This window comes from Caenorhabditis elegans, chromosome V (assembly GCF_000002985.6).
Source record: "Caenorhabditis elegans chromosome V".
Taxonomy (NCBI): Eukaryota; Metazoa; Nematoda; class Chromadorea; order Rhabditida; family Rhabditidae; genus Caenorhabditis; species Caenorhabditis elegans.
The window spans coordinates 240,606-260,240 of record NC_003283.11 but is presented as its reverse complement, the minus strand read 5'-3'; the positions used below and the strand labels follow the sequence as shown (position 1 = coordinate 260,240).

Genomic DNA, 19,635 nt, shown 5'->3' with positions numbered 1-19,635 from the left:
TGAAAAATCGGAAAAAATCGGAAACATATATTTAAAAAAATCATATTCTAACATTTTTTAAAAGTAATGTTGATGAGAAATAAAAACAAGAATGAAGTGGAAAATTGCCCAAATGTTCAGATAGTTTGGATATATGCTGAAAATCGATAAATTGTTTTTTTCGTAGCTTTTTATCTCGAAAAAGTTGATTTTTGCTACTTTTAAGAAAGTTCAAAAAAGCTCCAAAATTTCTGTGTTAATTTCTCGTTTTTTTTTGTAAATAAAAATTAAATTTTCTATCTATAAAATATTAATTAAACATTTTAAAACACGAAATTTGCTGAAACTCTAAAATTGTCTTAAAAATCAATAATTTCTCTGATAAATCGAACCGCGCAGGCACCGCTCCAAACCACGCAGGTGACTGCCCACCACGCAGGCAACGCGTCAAGACTACGCAGGCAACCAAAAGCACGCAGGTGACGTCTAGGAACCACGCAGGCGACTTGACGGCGGGCAGCTATTGGCAGTGGCTGCAAAACCACGCAATTAAAATTTTTTCGCTGGAAAATGTCTGGAAAGTTGAAAAATCAGGTTCTAATTTAGCTTTTAAAAAACCAAAAACTAGATTAATCTTTTTCGCAGGGGTTTAAAAATAGCCTTTTCTAATGATTTTTTAAATTGAAGAAGATATTTTTAAAAACCGTAATAAAATTTCCCCACCACTTTTAATTGTTAATCTTTTTTACCGTTTTCATGATTTCCGTTTGATCTTGAGTGCAGTTAGGTGATGTCATCTTTAAAACACTGCCTATTTGTATGTAAACCTGAACACAAATCACAGCAAAATCCGTGTCCTTTTTAAACCATTTTTGCGAGAAACGAAGCGGCAAATCTCATGTTTATCTCTGACCAACTGGCCCAGTCTTTAATCTTTTGGCCGGCGCGAAAAAAAAAGCTTGCCTGCCTATTTGGCAACGTACGCCTGCCTTATTTTAATCTATTATTCTGAAAAAAGTGGAAATTTTAATTTTAAAAATCATGGCGTCGCAATCATTTTTTAGTAGAAATTCTGGAGGTCTGATGACGTCATACAGAATTTGTAGTTTTTGTAGTTGGCGAATCAAAAGATCAGTTGCAATAAGTCATGTGTAATTTGACAAGCGTTGACTAATTCCAGTGTTCTTCGCAAAAAAGCATTAACTTTTTAAAATTGAACTAGGTTTGGTAGAATAACAATTTAAAAATAACATCTACTGACTTTAATACAGATTTAAAAAGTTCAGGTTATTTAATTCATTATTTTTCATAGTTTCGAATTAAAAAATATGTTTAGGTGTAGGCTTACTAAACTTATTTAATTGCTGATCTCTGAATTTTTCAGCAATTTAGGCAATTGTTGAATTCTAAAACGTTCGGCAGTTGCCGATTTCTACAACTTGCGGCTAGTTCGGCAGTTTTCAAAATCTGAAAACTTTGAAATTTGGCCCATTCTCAAATTCTAATTTTTGGTTATTTATTGTTGTTTCTGAACTTGCCAAGCTCTGATACTTTTTGGCAATTTCTGATTGTTTGTCAATTTCAGCAATTTTCAAATTCTAATTTTTTGGTTATTTTTCGTTGTTTCTGAACTTGACAATCTCTGCAACTTTTTGGCATTTTCTGGTTTTTTGTCAATTTCAGCAATTTTCAAAATCTACATTTTTGGTTATTTTGCCAATTTACAAAAAAGTACTTTTTTGTCTCCTTACAATTTGGCATACGCCATGTCTCCTAACACAATATACAAGATTTCCCAGTTGAACTATATGCGTAAATTTCAAACACTAATTGTTAGCCGACTAAAAACAGGCAGGCATGAGGCGAGCATCCCTATCAAGGTAGTCCTAGTCTCAAGGCACATAAAATAACCGTAGTTTGTGCCCTAACTGTATTTATTATGATCCTCACGTTTCTTCATCCGACAACGATCAACAGCGCATTCGTATGTCCTTTAGATGTATTCGCAATTTTCTATCGTCTATATGCAATTCAGTAGAATAATATACAGTCTCTGACCAATGGGTGGGAGATCTTTGATACGTTCAAATTTTTGAATTATATTGCCTCTAGTGGCTTTCATAATCATTTTTTTCGAAATTTATTTTTAATTTTATTAAAAGTATCGTCTGTGTTTTTTTCCTAAAAACATAACTGTAAGAAAAATTTATCGCATATAATAGTATTCATAGTAGATAATAGCCAAAAAATCCCATCTTCAAATACTTTATTTGCAGAACCAATGTTGGAGTACGACCAGGTAGAGCTGCCAAGCTGTAGTTCCGCTTCAGCAACATCAAGCCCCGCTCTGGAAAGCTTCATTGAGCAGAAGCCTCCAAAAACCAAATCCCTGAGAAAATCTGGAAAACCCTATCAATTTGTGCCAAGTGCGTGTCAAGTTTGTTATGGAAAGGCTACTGGACATCATTATGATGTGAGTTGTGTACAAAAGTAGTCCATCTTGAAATTTCAAAATTTTTTAGGTGGCTTCTTGTAACGGATGCAAATCGTTTTTTCGAAGAGTGACTATAGAAAAACTAAAATACAGATGTTCTGCTGGTAATGCATGTTATACAAATTTTGGACCCGGTGGTGAGTTTTAATTTTTATTTGAAAGAAAATACAGAAAAAAAATCTGAAAAAGCGAACTTTTTTTTTGAAAACTGACAATCGAAGAAAATAGAAAATTAAAAGAGAAAATTCGAAAAAAAAAATGAATTAAATTTTTAGTGATTTTCCGAAAGTTCGAAAAATAGAAAAATTGTGCACTTGATAATGTTTTCATTGAAAAATTAATTTTTCCAAGTTTGAAAACGAACAATTCAAGTTTAAAATTCGAATAATTGATTTTCTTATTTCAAAAAAAAATGTTGTTTAAATTTTGTTTCATTTGCATGGAAAGTGATGCAAAAATTGCATTCCTCAAAAAAAGTAAAACAAAATTTTAGCACACTCTTGGAAAAATCAATAAAATTTCAAAAAATAAGAGTTTTTTATTTTCTGTATGGTCGAAAATTTATAAACATTAAAATTTATAATAATCTTCAAATAAATTACTTTAAAAATTCTTGAAAAGAAAAATAATTTTTATATGCTATTCTATTTTTTAATTTAATTTTTTTTCTTTTTTCCAAAACTTTTCCTTTTATGAAAAAACAATTAATCTCTAAAAATGAAAACTAAACCTAATTCAGACCCAGTTCCAAAATGTCGAGCATGCCGGTACAAAAGATGCTTAGAAGCCGGTATGAACGCTCTTGGAATCCAATCTGAACTCCGAAAACATAGTGAAAATCAACCGCTCGAAGAAAATAGCTCGGAGTTTGGAAAGGAAATAGTTGTTCTGCCAAGGGTTAGTTTTTGCCAAGTTGTCAAATTGCCAATAAATTGTCAATATAATGATGTAAAAAATCAAATTTTCAGATAAAAGAGCCTCCAAAGTCGATTGAAGCTCAAGTAACAGATCTCATCAATCACCTAATGCATCTCGATTTGAAAATTACAACATTTCGGGATTGTACTTATAATCCAATGAGCTTTCCTACTTTGAAGCAGGCTATTAAAAATGAAGTTTCAATTATTGGACTCGGCGATCGATTAGGGGTGAGTTTTTTTCAAGCTAGGAGGTTATCTAAAAATGAATACAAATAACAATTTCAGCTCTAGTCAAGAGAGAAAAAATATTCGAAATACCGGGAAAACGAAAAATCAATAAACCAAAAATTGAAAAAAAAACGTACAATCAAAAACTCAAAATTTCAAGCTATTCTACAAAAAATCAAATTAGTTTGTATGAAATATCGGAAAATCGGCCTTCCTAGTAGGCAAATGGGCACTTGTGTATCTTAACAACACTTAACAATTTCAGCCAATGCCCGGTTGGCCGCTGAGCCCGGAGACGATAGAAGCATCCAGAAAACCAAATCCTAATCCCGGATCGCCAAGAATTTTACCGCCAAATGTAAAGAAGTGGTTTAGTTATGATCTACTCACAGTGGTGGAAATGGCGAAGACATTTGATTTTTTCAAGAAACTTTCAGAGAATGATAGGGTAAAAAAATTTTTTTATTATTATTGAAAGTCAATAAATTATTTTTTCAGTTTTTTCTATGCCGAGACACCAGTCTAATGGTATCGAATCTTATGCGGGCCTATTTTTCGGTGGAAAACAAGACCGATAAATTTATCAGAGCAGATGGGCAAACCTTCGTACCCCCGCCAAAGTGGTTTTAACATTTGAAAGTTTAGAAACCTCTTGATTATTTTTTTTCAGGATTCCCAAAGAGTATATGGATAATTTGTCAAGTGATATCATGATGCGAGCAATTAAAACTCTGATCCGCCTGGCGTGTACAAAAGTTGAATATCTTTTTCTTAGAGCTATTTTGTTGTGCAATTCAGGTACGGCTGTTTTGTTTACCTGCCTAACTGCCTAAAAAATTGCTCAAAATATGGGCAAAGGTATGGACAAAGTTAGAAAAAAGTAGGAAAAAAACGTTTTTCAAAAGTTGAGCAAAAGTTAAATAAATGTTGAGCAAAAAATAGGCGACAGCTGGAAATAGTTGGGCAAAATTTGGTACAGGCTAAACCAAATTTTCGTCAACTTTGGCCTACTTTGGCAAACTATTGCCGCATTTCGTCAACTTTCTTTTCACCATTTTTGCCCAACTTTTGCCCGAATTTCGCCTACTTTTGCCAAATTCGGCCAATTTTTTGCCCACTTTGTTCAGTTTTTTAAAAACGTTTGCCAGACTTTCGACAAACTTTTGGGAAACTTTTGCAATTTTTGCATACTTTTACCTACCTTTGCACCAATTTTGCAAATTTTTGCCCACCATAGTCCAACTTTTGGAGAACCGTTTTCCAACCTTTTCCAGAATTGATCAATTTTTGCCTAACTTTAATTCAACTTTTGCCCAACTTTTGCCTAAATTTCACCCAACTTTTGCACTTTTACCCAACTTTCCCGCATCTCTAAAAAATATTTTTCAGCAGCTCCCGACATCTCAGCTTCCGGCCGAAACATACTTTCTACAGAACGGGCCAAGTACACGGTAGCCCTTCTCAACTACACAATGACGCATCACGGCGCTGCGGGACCCGGGCGTTTTGCTGAAATTCTTAATGTTATTGATGTTCTGGAACGACAGCAGAAGGACCAGAGAGATGTTAACGTTTATATTACGTTGTACCGTCCGAAACATGTAAAGCTAGCGTTGTTTGATGATATTATGTTAACATGTTAGAGCTGGATCTTTTATGGGTAAAGCCTAGGCGTAGGTAGCCTTGAAGGCAGGCAGGCCTACAGGATTTTTGATGGGTATAATTTGTTGGCTTTAAGTTTTTTTCTTACTGTTTTTGTTACAAATAAATATGTTCTCTGAATCGTGCTTTTGCCACAAAATAACAAAAGTTCGGAGAAATAAAATCATATTACCCATTCAATAACAATAAACTTACAGGTGCTCTCTCCAAAAACCTATTTAACCAAGATCAGAGTCTCAAAGCAAAACAAAGCAAAAAACGCAAAAATGCAAGTTTTCTTTAAAATATCTCAATTTTTCGGATTTATCCTCACAGAAATTTTGAACATTCTCCTGCTTTATCTAATTTTTACAAAAGCATCGACTAGATTTGGGTCTTATAAATATTTGATGATATCATATGCTGTCTACTCGTTGATCTACGCGTTGGTGGAAATTTTGACGCAACCGGTGAGCGTGGGAATTTGAATTTTTTTAAATAAAAAATTGGTGGTAATTCAAAGATTATTCCAAGAATTTCTCGGCTGAAAATTGAAATTTTTCGAGTTTTAATATTTTTTAAAGTTAATTTTTCAAATAAAATTTTTTGGCTGGAACTTCTATGATCAATGCTTCAAAAAACAACCGGTAAAATTAAATTAAAACATTTCCAGTTTAATCTTTGAAAAATTTTTTAAATATAATATTTCCCATAAATTATAGTGGCAAATTTAGATTTAAGTTTTTTCAAGCATTTTGGCGGCAAATTTAAACTTTTGGGATATTTTCCAAATTTTCAAGAATTTTTTTGAAAAATGAAATTTTAAATTTTAAAACAATTTATGCATAGCATGAAATTCAAAAGTTAATTTTTCAAAATTTATTTTAATTTAAATAAATAGACTTTTCTAGAATTTTTTTTGAATTTTTTTTTCGTAATTCATTTTGCTCTGAAAATAAAATAATTGCAAATTTGCTTTCTCGGAAAATATACTGAAAAAAATACCAATGAAAAGTCATAGAACAGTGTCACAATATGAATAAATAAATATTTTTCAATCATTCAATCAAAGCCTAATCAAATAAAAAAAATAATTAAAATCATAGCTCAAACACCAAACCATAAGGAAGCTTAAGGATAAGGATATTAAAACTTGTATACAAAATAAATAGTCATAGTCAATTTCCGAAATTTTCAGATAATTCACGTTCATGACGCAAGTGTTTTTCTTTATGTTGATAGCTTTTTGAAACATGAAACAACAATTTCAAATCAGCTCGCAGCAATTTATTGTGCCAGTTTTTCTCTTTGTATTTCTCTGCTTGCTACTCATTTTGCATTCAGATATTTTGCAGTGTGCAGGTGGGATTTTTCAAAATTAACTTCTAATTATATACTACAAACTGCAAAATCTACAAAGTAGAGAGCCTTTATGGATAATTTGCGATATGATCTTATTGCCTCATTGAGCATAATATTTCAATCGCGAACAATAAAAAATAGAAACTACAACCTATGAAGTATAAACTTCAAACTAAAAGCTACAAACTACAAACTACAAACTACAAACTACAAACTACATATTACAAACTACAAACTACATACTCAAACTACATCACAACATTTAGCAATTCGAATTCCAGCCCCCATTACCTACACTATGTCGATGGTTGGAGATTGCTGAAAATCTACATTTTTCCAATAGTCTTGTCTACAATTTGGTATTTAACTAATGGATTTTTGTGTGGGCCAGCTGATTTTAAAACCGATTTTGTTAAAAAAGATATTCTGGAAAAATATAATGAAGATTTTTCAAAAGTTGGCTACATTGGCTATCTGTATTATGTAAGTTTGCATTCAACTTTCACAACTGATAACTCAATTGTCATCTGTCCTATATAAAAATGTGAAACTAACAAAATATTCCTTATTTTATTATCTCAATTTTTGTAGTTGACTATGTATTGCTAACTTTAAAATAAACCGAGATATACTTATTTTTCAGTACACTGACATTTTCGGGAATTTGATAATAAATTGGTTGGATTTTCTTGGGTGCTCTATAAATCTTTTAATTATGGTTTGTTGGTTTAATTCTTAAACAAAAATCCGAAAATTTTCAATTTGTTCCAGGCATCTTGTATTGGTACTATAATCATATGTGGTTTGAAAACTTATTGGTGTATGGGGAAAGATAGGAAGAAAATGAGCAAACGGACCAAGGAGCTTAATGATCAGCTGTTCAAGACATTGGTCGTACAGGTATCGTGAGCCCGAGCCAAAGTCTCTAAACATATGTATATTTCAGACACTTATCCCGATTTGCACAATGTTCGCCCCCGTTGGAACTGTAATAGTACTACCGATTTTTTCTATTCAAATTCCTCCAGCAATTGCAAATATACCAAGTTTGTACGCCGGGCTCTATCCGGGACTCGACGCTGCAGTCGCAATTTTCATGATTCGAGACTTTCGGGATGCGGTATTTTGTGAGTTCTCCGAGTTTTCATAATAGTTTTGTTATAATTGAGGTTGTAGGCTGGCGACGCGTGCTCCCATCAATGATGTCTTCTTCACGTCCGGCAAAACATACATCAAGCCATATTTCTGTATAAATTTTTATTGAAATGAGTTATAAAATTGTTCTGAAATAGCCCAGGTTACAGTAATCATGATCGCCCGCTATCGAGCAGCTGCTTGAGCAGCCGACAGAGATCGAGGCTAGCTCTCTGTGATCCTCAATCTATGTCGGCTGCTCATTTTACTTATTTTGTGAACACAACACTTTCTGGGACAATTTTACTTAGTTTTTTACGCTAAAGCTTCATGCAGGCGCAAAAACGCGTGCCACGAGCCGCGAGCCTCTCCTCCTGTATAGTCCGAACCCGAAAATTGTCGGCCGCATCGAAAGAACCGTCTTTCGCACTACATATGTGGTGTAAACACCACGTCTTTAACTTATCGCCATAGTGCATAAATAAGGCGAGAGGCCGGCGTGAGGCGGGCAATTTGGAGGCAGGCCCTGAAACCGCGCCTGCCTCTAATAGAAGCCCAACTTCTACTTTACACCTTTTTATGTCACTCTCAAAGATGAACTCTAGCCCCACAACTGAAAAAAGAGTGTCTCCCGTGTTTTTCACGTTCAAAATTCACTATCTTTACTGATAAGCTGATAAAAAAAAGTAAAAACAAGTAGGGTGTTTTTAAGTTTCAAACTTGAATAGACATTTCTATTTTTCGGGCTCTTTTTGGCTCATATTGAGCTACTTTCCAATGGTTGAGCTTTTAGTTTTATTCGTTGTGATTTCACTTGGCATTGTGCCAAGCAATGGATTGGAATTTGATCCGAATAAGGCGATGGCTCTGCTGGGTGAGCTTATGGCTCATCCGAGGGAGGTCATGGAGCAGCTGGTGAGTCAAGCCTTTCTCTTACGCCTGCCTACAGGCGTGACGCGCTCTGCGTATAACGTAGCTATAGCGACGCGCGGACCTGCGCAGCGTCGGCCGCAGTATAGTAGGGCAGGCGAATCGGACGAATTCGGACGTCCGGCGGCCGGTTTTTGACCAAAACTAATGACCAAAATTGACGTCAAAATGAGGAAATTAAGCGGTAGGCAGGCATGTAGGCAGTTGAAAATTTACAGGAAAAATACAAGACTAGTGACCTAATTGCTGCACTCGGCATTCATTCATTCTCGAAGTACACCATCTCCGAAGAATGCCACGAGGAATTGGCTTTTTTGGGTTACGGTATGATTGACGTGGCACGTCACGTGAAGCATCAGACTACAGCGGCCCCATCTACAATGACAGATGTGGAAAAGACGAGGTATTTGATTCCTAGTGAGTTAAGAAAATAATTAAAATTTAAAAAAAAGAAAAGGTTTCAGTGATGGATGCCGCCGGAAAAATTGGCTCAGGCATTGCCCGTGGCCACATTCTCAGCGCCGGAGCATTCACCGAATGCAAGTCGGTTAGCATGCACTCTACAAGCTTGAACCGAACAATACGTGGGGATTATTACAGGTAAACGTCCCTGGAAACTGGAGATGTGCTCATAATGGCTCGTAGTCGCGGGCCTAATATTTTGTCGGTTGCTTTTAAGTTTATTCTGCAAGTGTTTGCATAATGTGATCCGCAGCCAATCAGCGATGTTAGCCACGCCTTTCAGACATCGCTGATTGGTCCTTTGTCGGCTGACATGCAGCCAGATTTGAAGAAATTGTCGGTTTCGTTTGTATTAGTAATCGCGGTCCTTGTATATGTCGGCTGCTAATTTTCACGTATCTCAAGACGACCAATCAGCAAGGTTCGGAGCACCTCTAATTGGCTGGAGCTGGCACGATAGCAGGCTTAAATAAGCAACTCTCAAGCTTTCCGCATTGCACCAAAAGAACCGACCAATCAGAGAATTTCGCAGGGCGTGGCCAACATTGCTGATTGGCTCATTGAGATATTTCAGAATCCTATTCGACATCAAAATGCGCCCCAACTCGTTCAACGACTCGTGCCAACTTCCACAAATCGGCGTTGACATTTGCCTTCCGTGGTCTTGTAGGAATGAGGACTTGACGGACTATTTTCGAGAAGGTACATAGGTTTTCAGATTGAAAATGAAGCTGAGAAATTTGCGTCTTTTCCAGCTCTCGGAGCCACCAAAGAGCTCTCACCGGTGTGCAGTGTGCGAAATGTGAACGGAAGAACGCCAGGTTTCACCTTTGGAACCTATGTTGTTGTGTAAGGAACTCGCAAGGTGTCGGCTGCTTTTAAAATTTTATTTTCAGCACCCTTATCTTATCAATCATCGCCACGTCTATTGTGTCTTGCACTGTAGACTATTACTTCCAAAATCGGAGATCAAAAATCGACTACGAGAGAATGGAGGGCAGTTCAAATGTGGGGTGGAAGATTTTCATGGCATTCTCGCTCTATCGAAATGTCAAGGAGATATTCAAAATGAAGCAGTGCAATAAGGTGCAAAGGTTCAAATTGTTAAAGCTTAAAGTGTATAGTTTTAGGAAGGTCAAGTAACATCTCTCAACTGCATTCGGACAATTTCAACAGTTTGGGTGATTCTGGGACATTGTGCCGCGATGCTTATACTCATTTGTAGTGAGTTCTGAAAAAGGCGGTCCGTATTTTGTCGGCTGCTTATTTTTGGTACGGCTCACGACTCACATAGACTATCATCGTCTTGCGAGTTGTTTCAGTGAAATCCTCAACACGTATCTTATTAAGACTTTGCTGATTGGTCGGTTCCTTGACGTAATGCTAAAAGCGTTAGGAACATGTAGTCAATCAGCGATCTTAGCCACGCCCCTCGGGCATCGCTGGTTAGTGGGCTCTTTCGAAGTAATACGCGAGGCTTGAGAGGCGCGAAAATGAACCAATCAACGATGCTAGCCACGCCCTTTGAATTTCCCTGATTGGTTGGTTCTCTAGACTCAATTCACGACACACGTGTAGCCAATCAGCAATCTTAGTCCCGCCCTGTGGGCATCGCTAATTGGTCGGTTTTCTTGAGGCGATGCAAGCAGCCGACGTATAAAGGAAGCTAATACTTTATTCATCACTACCTGCCTGCATGCCTACAAAGCAGGCGTCCTAAGCCTACATGGCAATTGGCGTGATGTAGGCACGTAGGCAGAAATTTAGGCGTCAATCTAGGTAGCTGACATCTAAGTTCTAATGTTTTCAGCCAACCCAGTGGATCTCCTCGACTTTACCAAAACCTACATGGGAGCACTTCTAGTGAATGCCTACTTTGCCGTCGACACATTCTTCTTCATTTCGGCATTTCTTCTCTCGTTTCTATGGTTCAAACAGCTTCAGAAACAACGAAAAGCCCTGATTTCGCCAGGCGGATGGATGATGTTTTATGTGCATCGAATTGCTCGTCTGAGCCCCGCGTACTACATAGCCATACTCTTTGTTACATTCGTCTACATTCGGATGTTGAGGGATATGCCAGCTTTTATGTCTCCAGCTATTCAAGATGACACGTGTCAACAGAACTATTGGCTTAACCTTTTATACATTGAAAATATTGTTGATACCAAAAATATTGTGAGTAAGCCTTAAGCCTAGGCTTAGGTTCAAGATTAGGCTTAGGATTAGGCTTGGGCTAGGCTTAGGCTTAGGCCTAGGTTGGCGTGCGTTAGCTCGCTCCTGACGCTATTGAGGCTTAGGATTTTCCGGTTTTTTTAGGCTCAGGCTCAGGCTTAGGCTTGGGCTTAGGCTTAGACTTAGCCTTAGGCTTAAGCTTGGACGGGGCAGGGGATGGGGGTTAAAAAAAAGATAAATTCCCAGATTTTCCTACAAATCCAAAAAAATGGAAAAAGTCATGAAAAATCAGGAAATCTCGAAGTCGGGAAAATAATTTATAAAGACCAGCCATGGAGTTGAAGAGTTGAACAGAGTTGAAAAAATTGGGACAATTTAACTTCAGTGCTACGTAATTTCCTGGTACTTGGCAACGGATCTTCAGCTCTACCTTATGAGCCCGATACTTCTTCTGAGTTTTGCAATTGGCGGCGCAGTTTTCGGATTGTTCGCTTCAGTGGTAGCACTTGTAGCATCTACTGCCTTCAACGCTTATCAAATTTTCTTTTGGTATTTCCCACCGACAGATTACCCGCTAGGACCCAAGGATCCAAGATACAATGAGAATGAAAGGTAGTTGGTTGGGATATTTATAACCTTTTTTTTCAAAAATTGTAAAATAAATATTTTCCAGAAGATATGATGTCTGGAACTATTACAATCCACTGATCCGGTGTCAAATCTACATTATGGGCCTGGTACTGGGGTATTTTATGAGAAAAGTTCCGAAGATCAACATTAATCCGGTTGGTAACATTAAAGTAAAAAATTTTCGTAAGAGCTCAAATTTTTGCAGTGGGTTGATCGAATTATGTGGGTATTGTCACTGGGATCCATGGTTTTTGTGGTTTTGGTTATTCAGGATTATTCATCCGGGGATGGTTGGACGCCAGTTCAAACTGCGCTTTACAGGTCAGTTTTATATGTTCTTAGATTCCGAAATACCACAAAAAACGAATAAAAACTTGAGCAAGAATGAAAATAGCCAATTTTTCACTTTTGGCTTTGAATTCCTTCTAATAGTAAAGTTAAAAGCCATTCTCACTTTCAAACCAATCAGCGTCTTCGAACTCCGCCCACTCCAACTGATTGGTTAAAAAGTGGGCGGAGCGAATCGTTGATTGGTCGCAGTTCTCATTTTGGAACTCAAACAGGGAATTTAGCTAAAATTGGAAAGCCGCATTTTTAAGATAGGATTTTTCATACTTTTTTGATGCATCAAAATGTTGCTTGATTTTTGCAATATTTTAATTCAATTTTTTTGTAAATTGCCAAATTTTAATAATTTATTCAAACTATTTAAAGCATTGCTCCTCACCGTTCAGATTGAAATTTGGAAAAAAAACAACTAAAAATTGTTCAAAAAAAAATTTGTTTTTTTTTTTTGGAAACTTCCATTAAAATATTGAAAAAAATTAGTACTTTCGGAAATCTATTTTGTTTTATTTTTTAAATTTTTTTAAAGGAGTTACTCAAAAACTGCATTGGCCAAACTTATATTAGAGTCAGTTTCGGAGCAAGTTTTCAAAATAATTATTCAAAATAAAAAAAACATTTTCATAAATTACAAATACTTCTCCTTATTTTTTTTTATATTTTTTTCTGCTCGAAAAACGTCGAAAAATATATACAAGTACGAAATCTAAATTTGAATATAATATTTTCTGTGCTAATTGTAAAGCCAAATTCAGTTACTGTCATCAATTTCAGTGGCGAGTTGAAGTTTCCATAACCCATTTTTTTTCAACTTTCAGTTGCTTCAGTCGAGTACTCTGGGGATTCGCCATGTCATGGATCGTAATTTCCACCTACTACCGAAAAGGATTGATCAGAGACTTTATGAGTCTTTCATTTTGGACCCCGCTGGCTAGACTATCATTTTGCGCTTATTTGGTGCACTGGATGGTTCTCGGCTATTTTTTTGGAAGAAATCACTCGGAATTGTATTTTTCGACGCTTTCCTATTTTGTGAGTAGCTTGGTTCAAAATTAAAATTAAAGTTTCTTTTTTTTTTATTTTCAGTTCCTTGACACAGTGATCCCAGTGACTGCTCTGTCCTTTGTGATAGCCATATTTTGGTCTTCGATGTTTGAGATTCCATTTGCCAAAATTGAAGGGCTACTGCTAGGAAGATCTGGTACACCAAAAGCAAATGGAAACTTGCCAAAAGTTATGATAATTCCACTGGAAATTCCGAAAGCCGGAGAAGTTAATATCAAATTTTGACTGATCCGTAGCACCTGTTTTTGTATATAGTGTACTAATAAAAAACTTTTCTAAACAAAAATAGAAATAAAAACAAAAAAAAATAATTGAAATGTAATTAAAACGGGAGGTTTATAAGGAACATGCTACAAATTTCCGAACGTTCCAGAAAAAACATTTCCAAAATCTCTTAATATATTTTTTAAATAATCGAATTTTTAGAGCTTCAAAATTTTTTTTTAGGTTTCTTAAAAAATATGAAGTAAAAAATCGGAAAATACCAAAAGTTCATAAATGCAACAAAAAAACGCACGTCGCAAATGGCAATATTGCTAGTTGACAGCTCAATGACGTCAGTGTACCAAACTCATCGACTGTGCAAGGGTGTGAAGAGTCGTACAAGGATTATTGATTAGATATTCATGCACACATATACAGCGTCGTATCGCCTAAAATTGCAGGTGCCCCCGGAAGGGCAACGCTTAATATAGGAAGACGGGTCAGTGCAATTTTTCTGGCAATTAAGAGGTGCTCTTCATTGTTATTTTTCTTTTCTGTTTCATTTAAGTTATTTTATTTAAAGGTGGTGTAGTCGAAATTTATGGCTATAGTGCTTTATTTATTATACTCGAAATCATTTTAAACATCGAATTTCATGAAGAAACTTCTTGAAAACCTCAAAAAAAAAGTTATGGTGACTCAAAAAATGGTTGAAAATTAGTTAAAATTTGAAAGTTGACCGACTTGTCAGCGGCTGGACAGTAATTTTTTTGAAATTAATATTCTTATTCTTTGCTCCATTAAATTAAATGTTTTTTGCAGTAAATGGCTTATTTGCAAGTTGTCCCACCACCAATCTCACCATTATCAGTACTAGCCAATCATCCAGACCGCCCGTACGAAGTGCTGAAACCTCTGGGCCAGGGATCCTTCGGGCAGGTGGCTCTAGTATCGAATCGGCGATATCCTGAAATGCTGGCCGCACTGAAGCGGATTGTAATCACTGGACAGGATCGGGAGTACATAGACGCCATCAGAAAGGAGATCACGATTCAGGAATCTCTCACGGGGCATGAAAATGTGATTCAGGTGCTTGGGAAGGAGTCCGATGCCCAATTCTGCTACATGTTTTTGGAGTACGCGGATGGAGGCGATCTTTATGAGAAGATCACCTCAGGCTGTTCATTTTCACTAGAAGAAGCACATAGTTATTTCAAGCAACTTGTGAATGGGCTCAAGTTTCTTCATTGTAGAGATGTGGCGCATCGGGACATCAAGCCAGAAAACCTAATGCTCACCCACTCGGGTAAGTCGGAAATGCGTAGGCTGAGGTTTAGTTTTTTTAGCTTAAGTTTAAGCTTAGTCTAAGGCGGGGCTGACGGTGGCATACATAAGTACATATGCGATACCTCAAAAAATTGCAAATTCCATTTCATTATCCAACATTTTCAGGACACCTAAAAATCGCCGATTTCGGGCTCGCCACATGGTATCGCTACAAAGGAGCGGAGCTGATTTTCGAGCAACGTTGCGGTTCAGTGGAGTACGTTGCTCCAGAAATTTACACTGGAGCCCAGTATCGAGGGCCACAAATCGATATTTGGTCGGCTGGAGTTGTGCTTCTGGCGATGTTGACTCGACAACTGCCATGGGAGTTTCCGTGCATGTAAGTTGGGATTATGAACTTGTCTAGAAACACATAAACGCCTGCCTTCTGCCTACACGACTGCCTAGGTATCGCTAGAATATAGAGCAGGAAATAGGCATTCATTTAGGCAGGTATGTGGGCAGGTCCCATACAGGTATGTAGGCAGGTCCCATGCAGGTATGTGGGCAGGTCCCATACAGGTATGTAGGCAGGTCCCATGCAGGTATGTAGGCAAGTTAAAACCCATTCAAATAAAAATTCAGAGCCCAAAAAAATGCATATTTAATTTTAGGACAAACAAGCGCTACTTCTTCTGGATGAAAAACCGGGTCGCCCATATCGACGCGTGGAATGAGCTCAGCTGCCGAGCCAAGAAACTGCTCTGGAAAATGCTTTCTCCAGGTTCAGAGAATCGAGCAACAATCGAGGAAATTCAATCAAGTGCGTGGTATCTGTTTGGCGACGTTGAAAATGACGAGGTAGATGATGATGACAATCTGCCAGGCTGCTTCTTTTTGTGGCAGGAAATCTGAAATTTGAGACCGAAAATCGAAAATCTGAAGTCTAATATTATAAATTTTAATAATTCTTAACCATCCCAATAATAAATATTCATCCTCTTATACATACATAATTTCACAATACACACAAAAAAATAGAGAGAGGGCACTTTTTGAATAAATCATTCCTTATCATCCGCCTCCGTCTTCTTCTTCTTTTTCTTCTCACTCTCCCAATCACTCGGAACATCCTCCATAGTCGGATAGTCCGTCTTCTTCTTCTTGACGCCTTCAGCAATCGCCTTCTCCTTGGAAGTATACTTCTGAACTTCCGGCACAATCTCCTTCTTTGGCTTCGGCTCCTCATCCTTCTTCTCTCCTTCCTTAGCTTATTCCTTTTTCTCCTCCTTGGCCTCCTCCTTCTTTCCTCCCTCGTCCTTCTTTCCTCCGTCATCCTTCTCCTTTTTATCATTTCCACTATTCTTCTTCTCATCTTCTTTCTTTTCCTCCTTTTTCTCCTCTTCCTTCTTCTCCTCTTCCTTCTTCTCCTCCTTAACATCTTCCTTCTTCGTGGTTTCCTTCTTCTCCTCCTCCTTTTTCTCTGGAACTTTCTCCTTCGGCTCCTCTTTTTTCTCGACTACAGGCTCTGCTGGATGCATGTTAGCTGTAGTACCCATTGTGGTGGTCATTTTGATAGCCGACATGGCTTTTGTCTTGTCCTCCTTCTTCTTGTTTTTCTTCTTACCACAGAGATGGGCAGTAACTGAAAAATTGAATTGTAAAGATCGGTTTAAATACTTTTATAGGGTTTAGGGTTTTTCCAGCAAAAATACCCCGGTTCTAAAATTCACGTGAAAATTGCGTGCGCTAGAAAGATGAGACAATACGGTAGAATTTAAAGCAGTCCCCCAGAAAACGAAAGTTGAAAGCTTTGCTAAAATGTCTTAAAGTGCGGCAAAGAGTTGAGATCAAGATTTGCGCTAGACAGGTTCCACAGTGCGCTAGAATGGTGGAAGAAGTCTCTAGAAAGGTGGACGAGGCTTGCGTCATAAAGGTTTTAAAAATGCAAAACGCCTGCCGCGCCCGCCGTTCGCGTCACGAGCCGCGCCTCCTATATAGTGTATAGTAAGCCGAAACCTGTCGGACGCGGCAAACGAAGTACCTTTCGCACTATGTGGTGTGAACACCACGCCTTTCAAATTCGTCATAGAGCACAAATGATGCGAGAGGTTGGCGTGAGGCGTGCAGGTCAGAGGCAGGCGCTAGTCCTTGAAACTGCGCTTGCCTCAGCGCTAGAAAAATTCCTGCAGAAAACTTAACTCACCGGCGAGAGTAAAAACCATTACCAATAGTTGGGCCAAGCCATGAATCTCTGCTAAGAAACTCATCGAACGTTGAAAAGAATCGAGAAATAAATTGATCCCGTCGATTTTTCGTAATACAAATCTTGTTATGAGAAAGCTTTCGAATTTTTTTCTGCATTGAAGGGGCATGCGTGGCCAAATTTTACGTGGTGATAAGCGTGGAAAAGTTTTGAAAATTTTTAAATGTTTTTTTGGAAAGATTTTTTGAATTGCAAAAAGGACTTCACGTTGTTTTTCAATTGTCATTATTTGACAGGTACAATTAGGCACGTAGGCAGGCATAAAGTAGGCATTTCTGCCATTCAAGTAGGTTCTGAATTACTGTGCCAATTTCGTTTTTGAAATTTCCAATTTCAAACTGTTCCTCCCATTGTGAACTCCCACCTGACTCGATGTGTGTTTTGTGTCTTTCAAAAAATGTGCTTTACGGAGAAGCAGATATTATTGTTTTAACAAAATTTTTGACGAGACTCTAGTGTACCTTGTGCTTTTTGTGATACACAATGGTGCCGGTATATAAGAGATGGAGGAGGGATAGATTGCACAAACTCTTCCTCTTGGACTTTTGATTTTCTGGAGTGGTTTCGAAAAGGATGTCCTATACTGCTGGAGGTGAGAGTCTCGTTTAGTGTTGAAAACTGTTATATACCAGGTGTTCAGGTTTTCTAGAAATTTTTATGAGTTTTCAATTTTTCTAGAAAATTCGAGGACTTTCTAAATTGTTTAGAAAGTTCTAAAAGTTTCCAGTTTTTCTTTAAAAACGTGCTAGAAGTTTTCAGATTTCTCTAGAAAGTTCTAACACTTTTCAGTTATTCTAGAAAATTCTGAATTTCCCGCCAAGATGTTTTTCTCAGAAAATTTGAATCTCCCGCCAAAGTTTTTTTTCACTTTTAGGGCACTTCTCATCGTTTCAGCTAATTTTTCAATTTCCTAGAGAACTTTCACTTAACACCTTTCTACTAAAATTGATAAGCGACATAAATAATTTAGCGGCCTCGATTGATGTCGGCTGCTGATAAATTTCTTATTTTCGTTTTCTCAAGGATTTTATTCTCAAGGATTTCATCCATTTGAAAAGTTTCTGCAAATACAAAACAGAAGAATATTCATAAGAAATTTGGTGAATGCAAAATTTTTCGCATTTTTATCAATTTAGACTATAACTTTTCACAGCCCGCACATTTCCAGATGCCGAAGCCGCCTTGAAACCGCAATTTGAAGCCTATAGTAAAGCGGTAAACAATGCAGACTGGGATACTGTGGCCTCGTTTTATCATCCAAATGGAGTTATAGTGCAAAACGGGAAAGGAGCGACGTATGGAAAAGATGGTGGGTTGCAAACATACCTGCCTGCCTTAAAGGCGACCTGCTCTGAGACCTGCGTGTCTTTAGCGTCTGCTTCTCATTTCTGAATTGAACTGAAAACAGGAAAAGTAGTAAAATCAAGCGAAAACTTAAAAAACAAAACAACAGCCAGAGTACTAAAAATCAATCAAAATTTCAGCCTTAAAAGCAGAATTCACCAAATTCGCTGAAGCGACCGGAAAATCCGTTGGCTCATTCTCGAATCAAAAATATGAGGGAGCTGGTGACTATCTCATTACCAGCGGGAATTTCTCCAGTGAAACGGAAAAAGCTGGAACTATGAAGGGAACGTTCGTGCAAATCTGGAAGAAGGACGGGGATAAGCACTTGGTTTATCATGAAGAATACGAAGTTACTCCATAGATTTTTTTTGTATTTTTCTGAATTTTTAGATTAAATTTAGAAGTAAGAATTTTCAAGTTTTGATGATTGAAAATTACACCATTTTTAATAAATTCATTTAAAGAGAGGTTTTGTTGTCTTCAGTCCTATTTTAAACCTAGCTGTTACAGTAAAATATCCACAGCAACCCTACAGTACTCCTTCCACATTTGCAGTAACGTTACAGTACACCTTTCGTATTAATAGCAACCCTACAGTACTCTTGTCAAATCAACAGTAGCCCTACAGTACTGTCACATTTGCAGTAATGCTACCGTACAGAAACGCTACCTATCGTATTAATAATAACCCTGCAGTACTTCTGTCATTTCCACAGTAACCCAACAGAACTCTTGCCATATTCGCAGTAGCCAAACAGTTTTTGTCATGCCCACAGTAACCCTACAGTAATCCTACCAGACTGACAGTGTCGGTACAGTAATCCAGCCATACCCACAATAAGCCTACAGTACTTCTACCAAATTCACAGTAACCCTACAGCACTTTTCTCATAGCGACAGTAACTTAACAGTACTCCTGCCATAACCACGGTAATCCTAAAGCAATCCTATCAATTTCACAGGAACCCTACAGTACTCCTATCAAACCCACAGTAATCCTACAGTACTCCTGCAATATAAATAGTAACCCTATAGTACTTCTACCAAATCCGCAGTAACCCTACAGTACTTCTTACAAATCCAGAAATAACCCTACAGTACTCCTGCCATATTCACAGTAACCCTACAGTACTCCTACCATAGCGACAGTAACTTTACAGTACTCCCATCAAATCCACCGTAATCCT

At 37.4% G+C, this 19,635-nt stretch overlaps 5 protein-coding genes and 1 pseudogene across 9 annotated transcripts; 5 read left to right on the top strand and 1 right to left on the bottom strand.

Annotated features, from left to right (window-relative positions):
* Positions 1 to 1,410: 1,410 nt before the first annotated feature.
* nhr-204 (Nuclear Hormone Receptor family) lies at positions 1,411 to 5,403 on the top strand. Of its 2 annotated transcripts, none has more exons than NM_001313234.4 (8): positions 1,411 to 2,452; positions 2,502 to 2,610; positions 3,213 to 3,370; positions 3,442 to 3,621; positions 3,887 to 4,069; positions 4,120 to 4,244; positions 4,292 to 4,419; positions 5,011 to 5,403. In NM_001313234.4, exons 1-8 carry the CDS (start codon positions 2,261 to 2,263, stop codon positions 5,262 to 5,264), a joined length of 1,329 nt encoding a protein of 442 aa, NP_001300163.1. In that variant the 5' UTR covers positions 1,411 to 2,260; the 3' UTR covers positions 5,265 to 5,403. The 2 variants fall into 2 exon arrangements, with proteins under 2 accessions (NP_001300163.1, NP_503165.3); NM_070764.6 differs by having other exon boundaries at positions 2,248 to 2,452; positions 4,120 to 4,241.
* Positions 5,404 to 5,549: 146 nt separating this feature from the next.
* On the top strand, positions 5,550 to 7,915 carry str-121 (Serpentine receptor class r-10; the record flags this gene model as incomplete). Its single annotated transcript, NM_070763.5, has 7 exons — positions 5,550 to 5,732; positions 6,461 to 6,624; positions 6,906 to 7,107; positions 7,268 to 7,342; positions 7,396 to 7,524; positions 7,571 to 7,751; positions 7,801 to 7,915. 7 exons carry the CDS (start codon positions 5,550 to 5,552, stop codon positions 7,875 to 7,877), a joined length of 1,011 nt encoding a protein of 336 aa, NP_503164.3. The 3' UTR covers positions 7,878 to 7,915.
* A 573-nt stretch (positions 7,916 to 8,488) lies between these two features.
* oac-39 lies at positions 8,489 to 13,633 on the top strand (the record flags this gene model as incomplete). Of its 3 annotated transcripts, none has more annotated exons than NM_001313231.4 (13): positions 8,489 to 8,673; positions 8,907 to 9,105; positions 9,153 to 9,288; positions 9,725 to 9,852; positions 9,906 to 9,999; positions 10,047 to 10,236; positions 10,281 to 10,374; positions 10,961 to 11,328; positions 11,711 to 11,937; positions 11,999 to 12,110; positions 12,161 to 12,276; positions 13,119 to 13,332; positions 13,387 to 13,633. In NM_001313231.4, the coding sequence occupies 13 exons, from the start codon at positions 8,536 to 8,538 to the stop codon at positions 13,588 to 13,590; spliced, it is 2,220 nt and encodes a 739-aa protein (NP_001300160.1). The 3 variants fall into 3 exon arrangements, with proteins under 3 accessions (NP_001300160.1, NP_001300161.1, NP_001300162.1); NM_001313232.3 differs by having other exon boundaries at positions 8,620 to 8,673; positions 13,387 to 13,590; NM_001313233.3 differs by lacking the exons at positions 8,489 to 8,673; positions 8,907 to 9,105; positions 9,153 to 9,288; ... (6 more) ...; positions 11,999 to 12,110; positions 12,161 to 12,276 and having other exon boundaries at positions 13,150 to 13,332; positions 13,387 to 13,590.
* Positions 13,634 to 14,043: 410 nt separating this feature from the next.
* Positions 14,044 to 15,834, top strand: kin-34 (non-specific serine/threonine protein kinase). Its single transcript, NM_070761.7, has 4 exons — positions 14,044 to 14,097; positions 14,392 to 14,875; positions 15,022 to 15,235; positions 15,510 to 15,834. The coding sequence occupies exons 2-4, from the start codon at positions 14,395 to 14,397 to the stop codon at positions 15,748 to 15,750; spliced, it is 936 nt and encodes a 311-aa protein (NP_503162.3). The 5' UTR covers positions 14,044 to 14,097; positions 14,392 to 14,394; the 3' UTR covers positions 15,751 to 15,834.
* A 65-nt stretch (positions 15,835 to 15,899) lies between these two features.
* R02C2.8 lies at positions 15,900 to 17,105 on the bottom strand (annotated as a pseudogene). The gene is made up of 2 exons: positions 17,042 to 17,105; positions 15,900 to 16,480 (listed from the first exon to the last, which is right to left on the bottom strand). Coding segments are annotated over exons 1-2 (645 nt in total).
* Positions 17,106 to 17,622: 517 nt separating this feature from the next.
* Positions 17,623 to 18,915, top strand: R02C2.7 (DUF4440 domain-containing protein). Its single transcript, NM_001028893.3, has 3 exons — positions 17,623 to 17,693; positions 18,270 to 18,410; positions 18,586 to 18,915. The coding sequence occupies exons 1-3, from the start codon at positions 17,675 to 17,677 to the stop codon at positions 18,807 to 18,809; spliced, it is 384 nt and encodes a 127-aa protein (NP_001024064.1). The 5' UTR covers positions 17,623 to 17,674; the 3' UTR covers positions 18,810 to 18,915.
* The last annotated feature ends 720 nt before the right edge of the window (positions 18,916 to 19,635 follow it).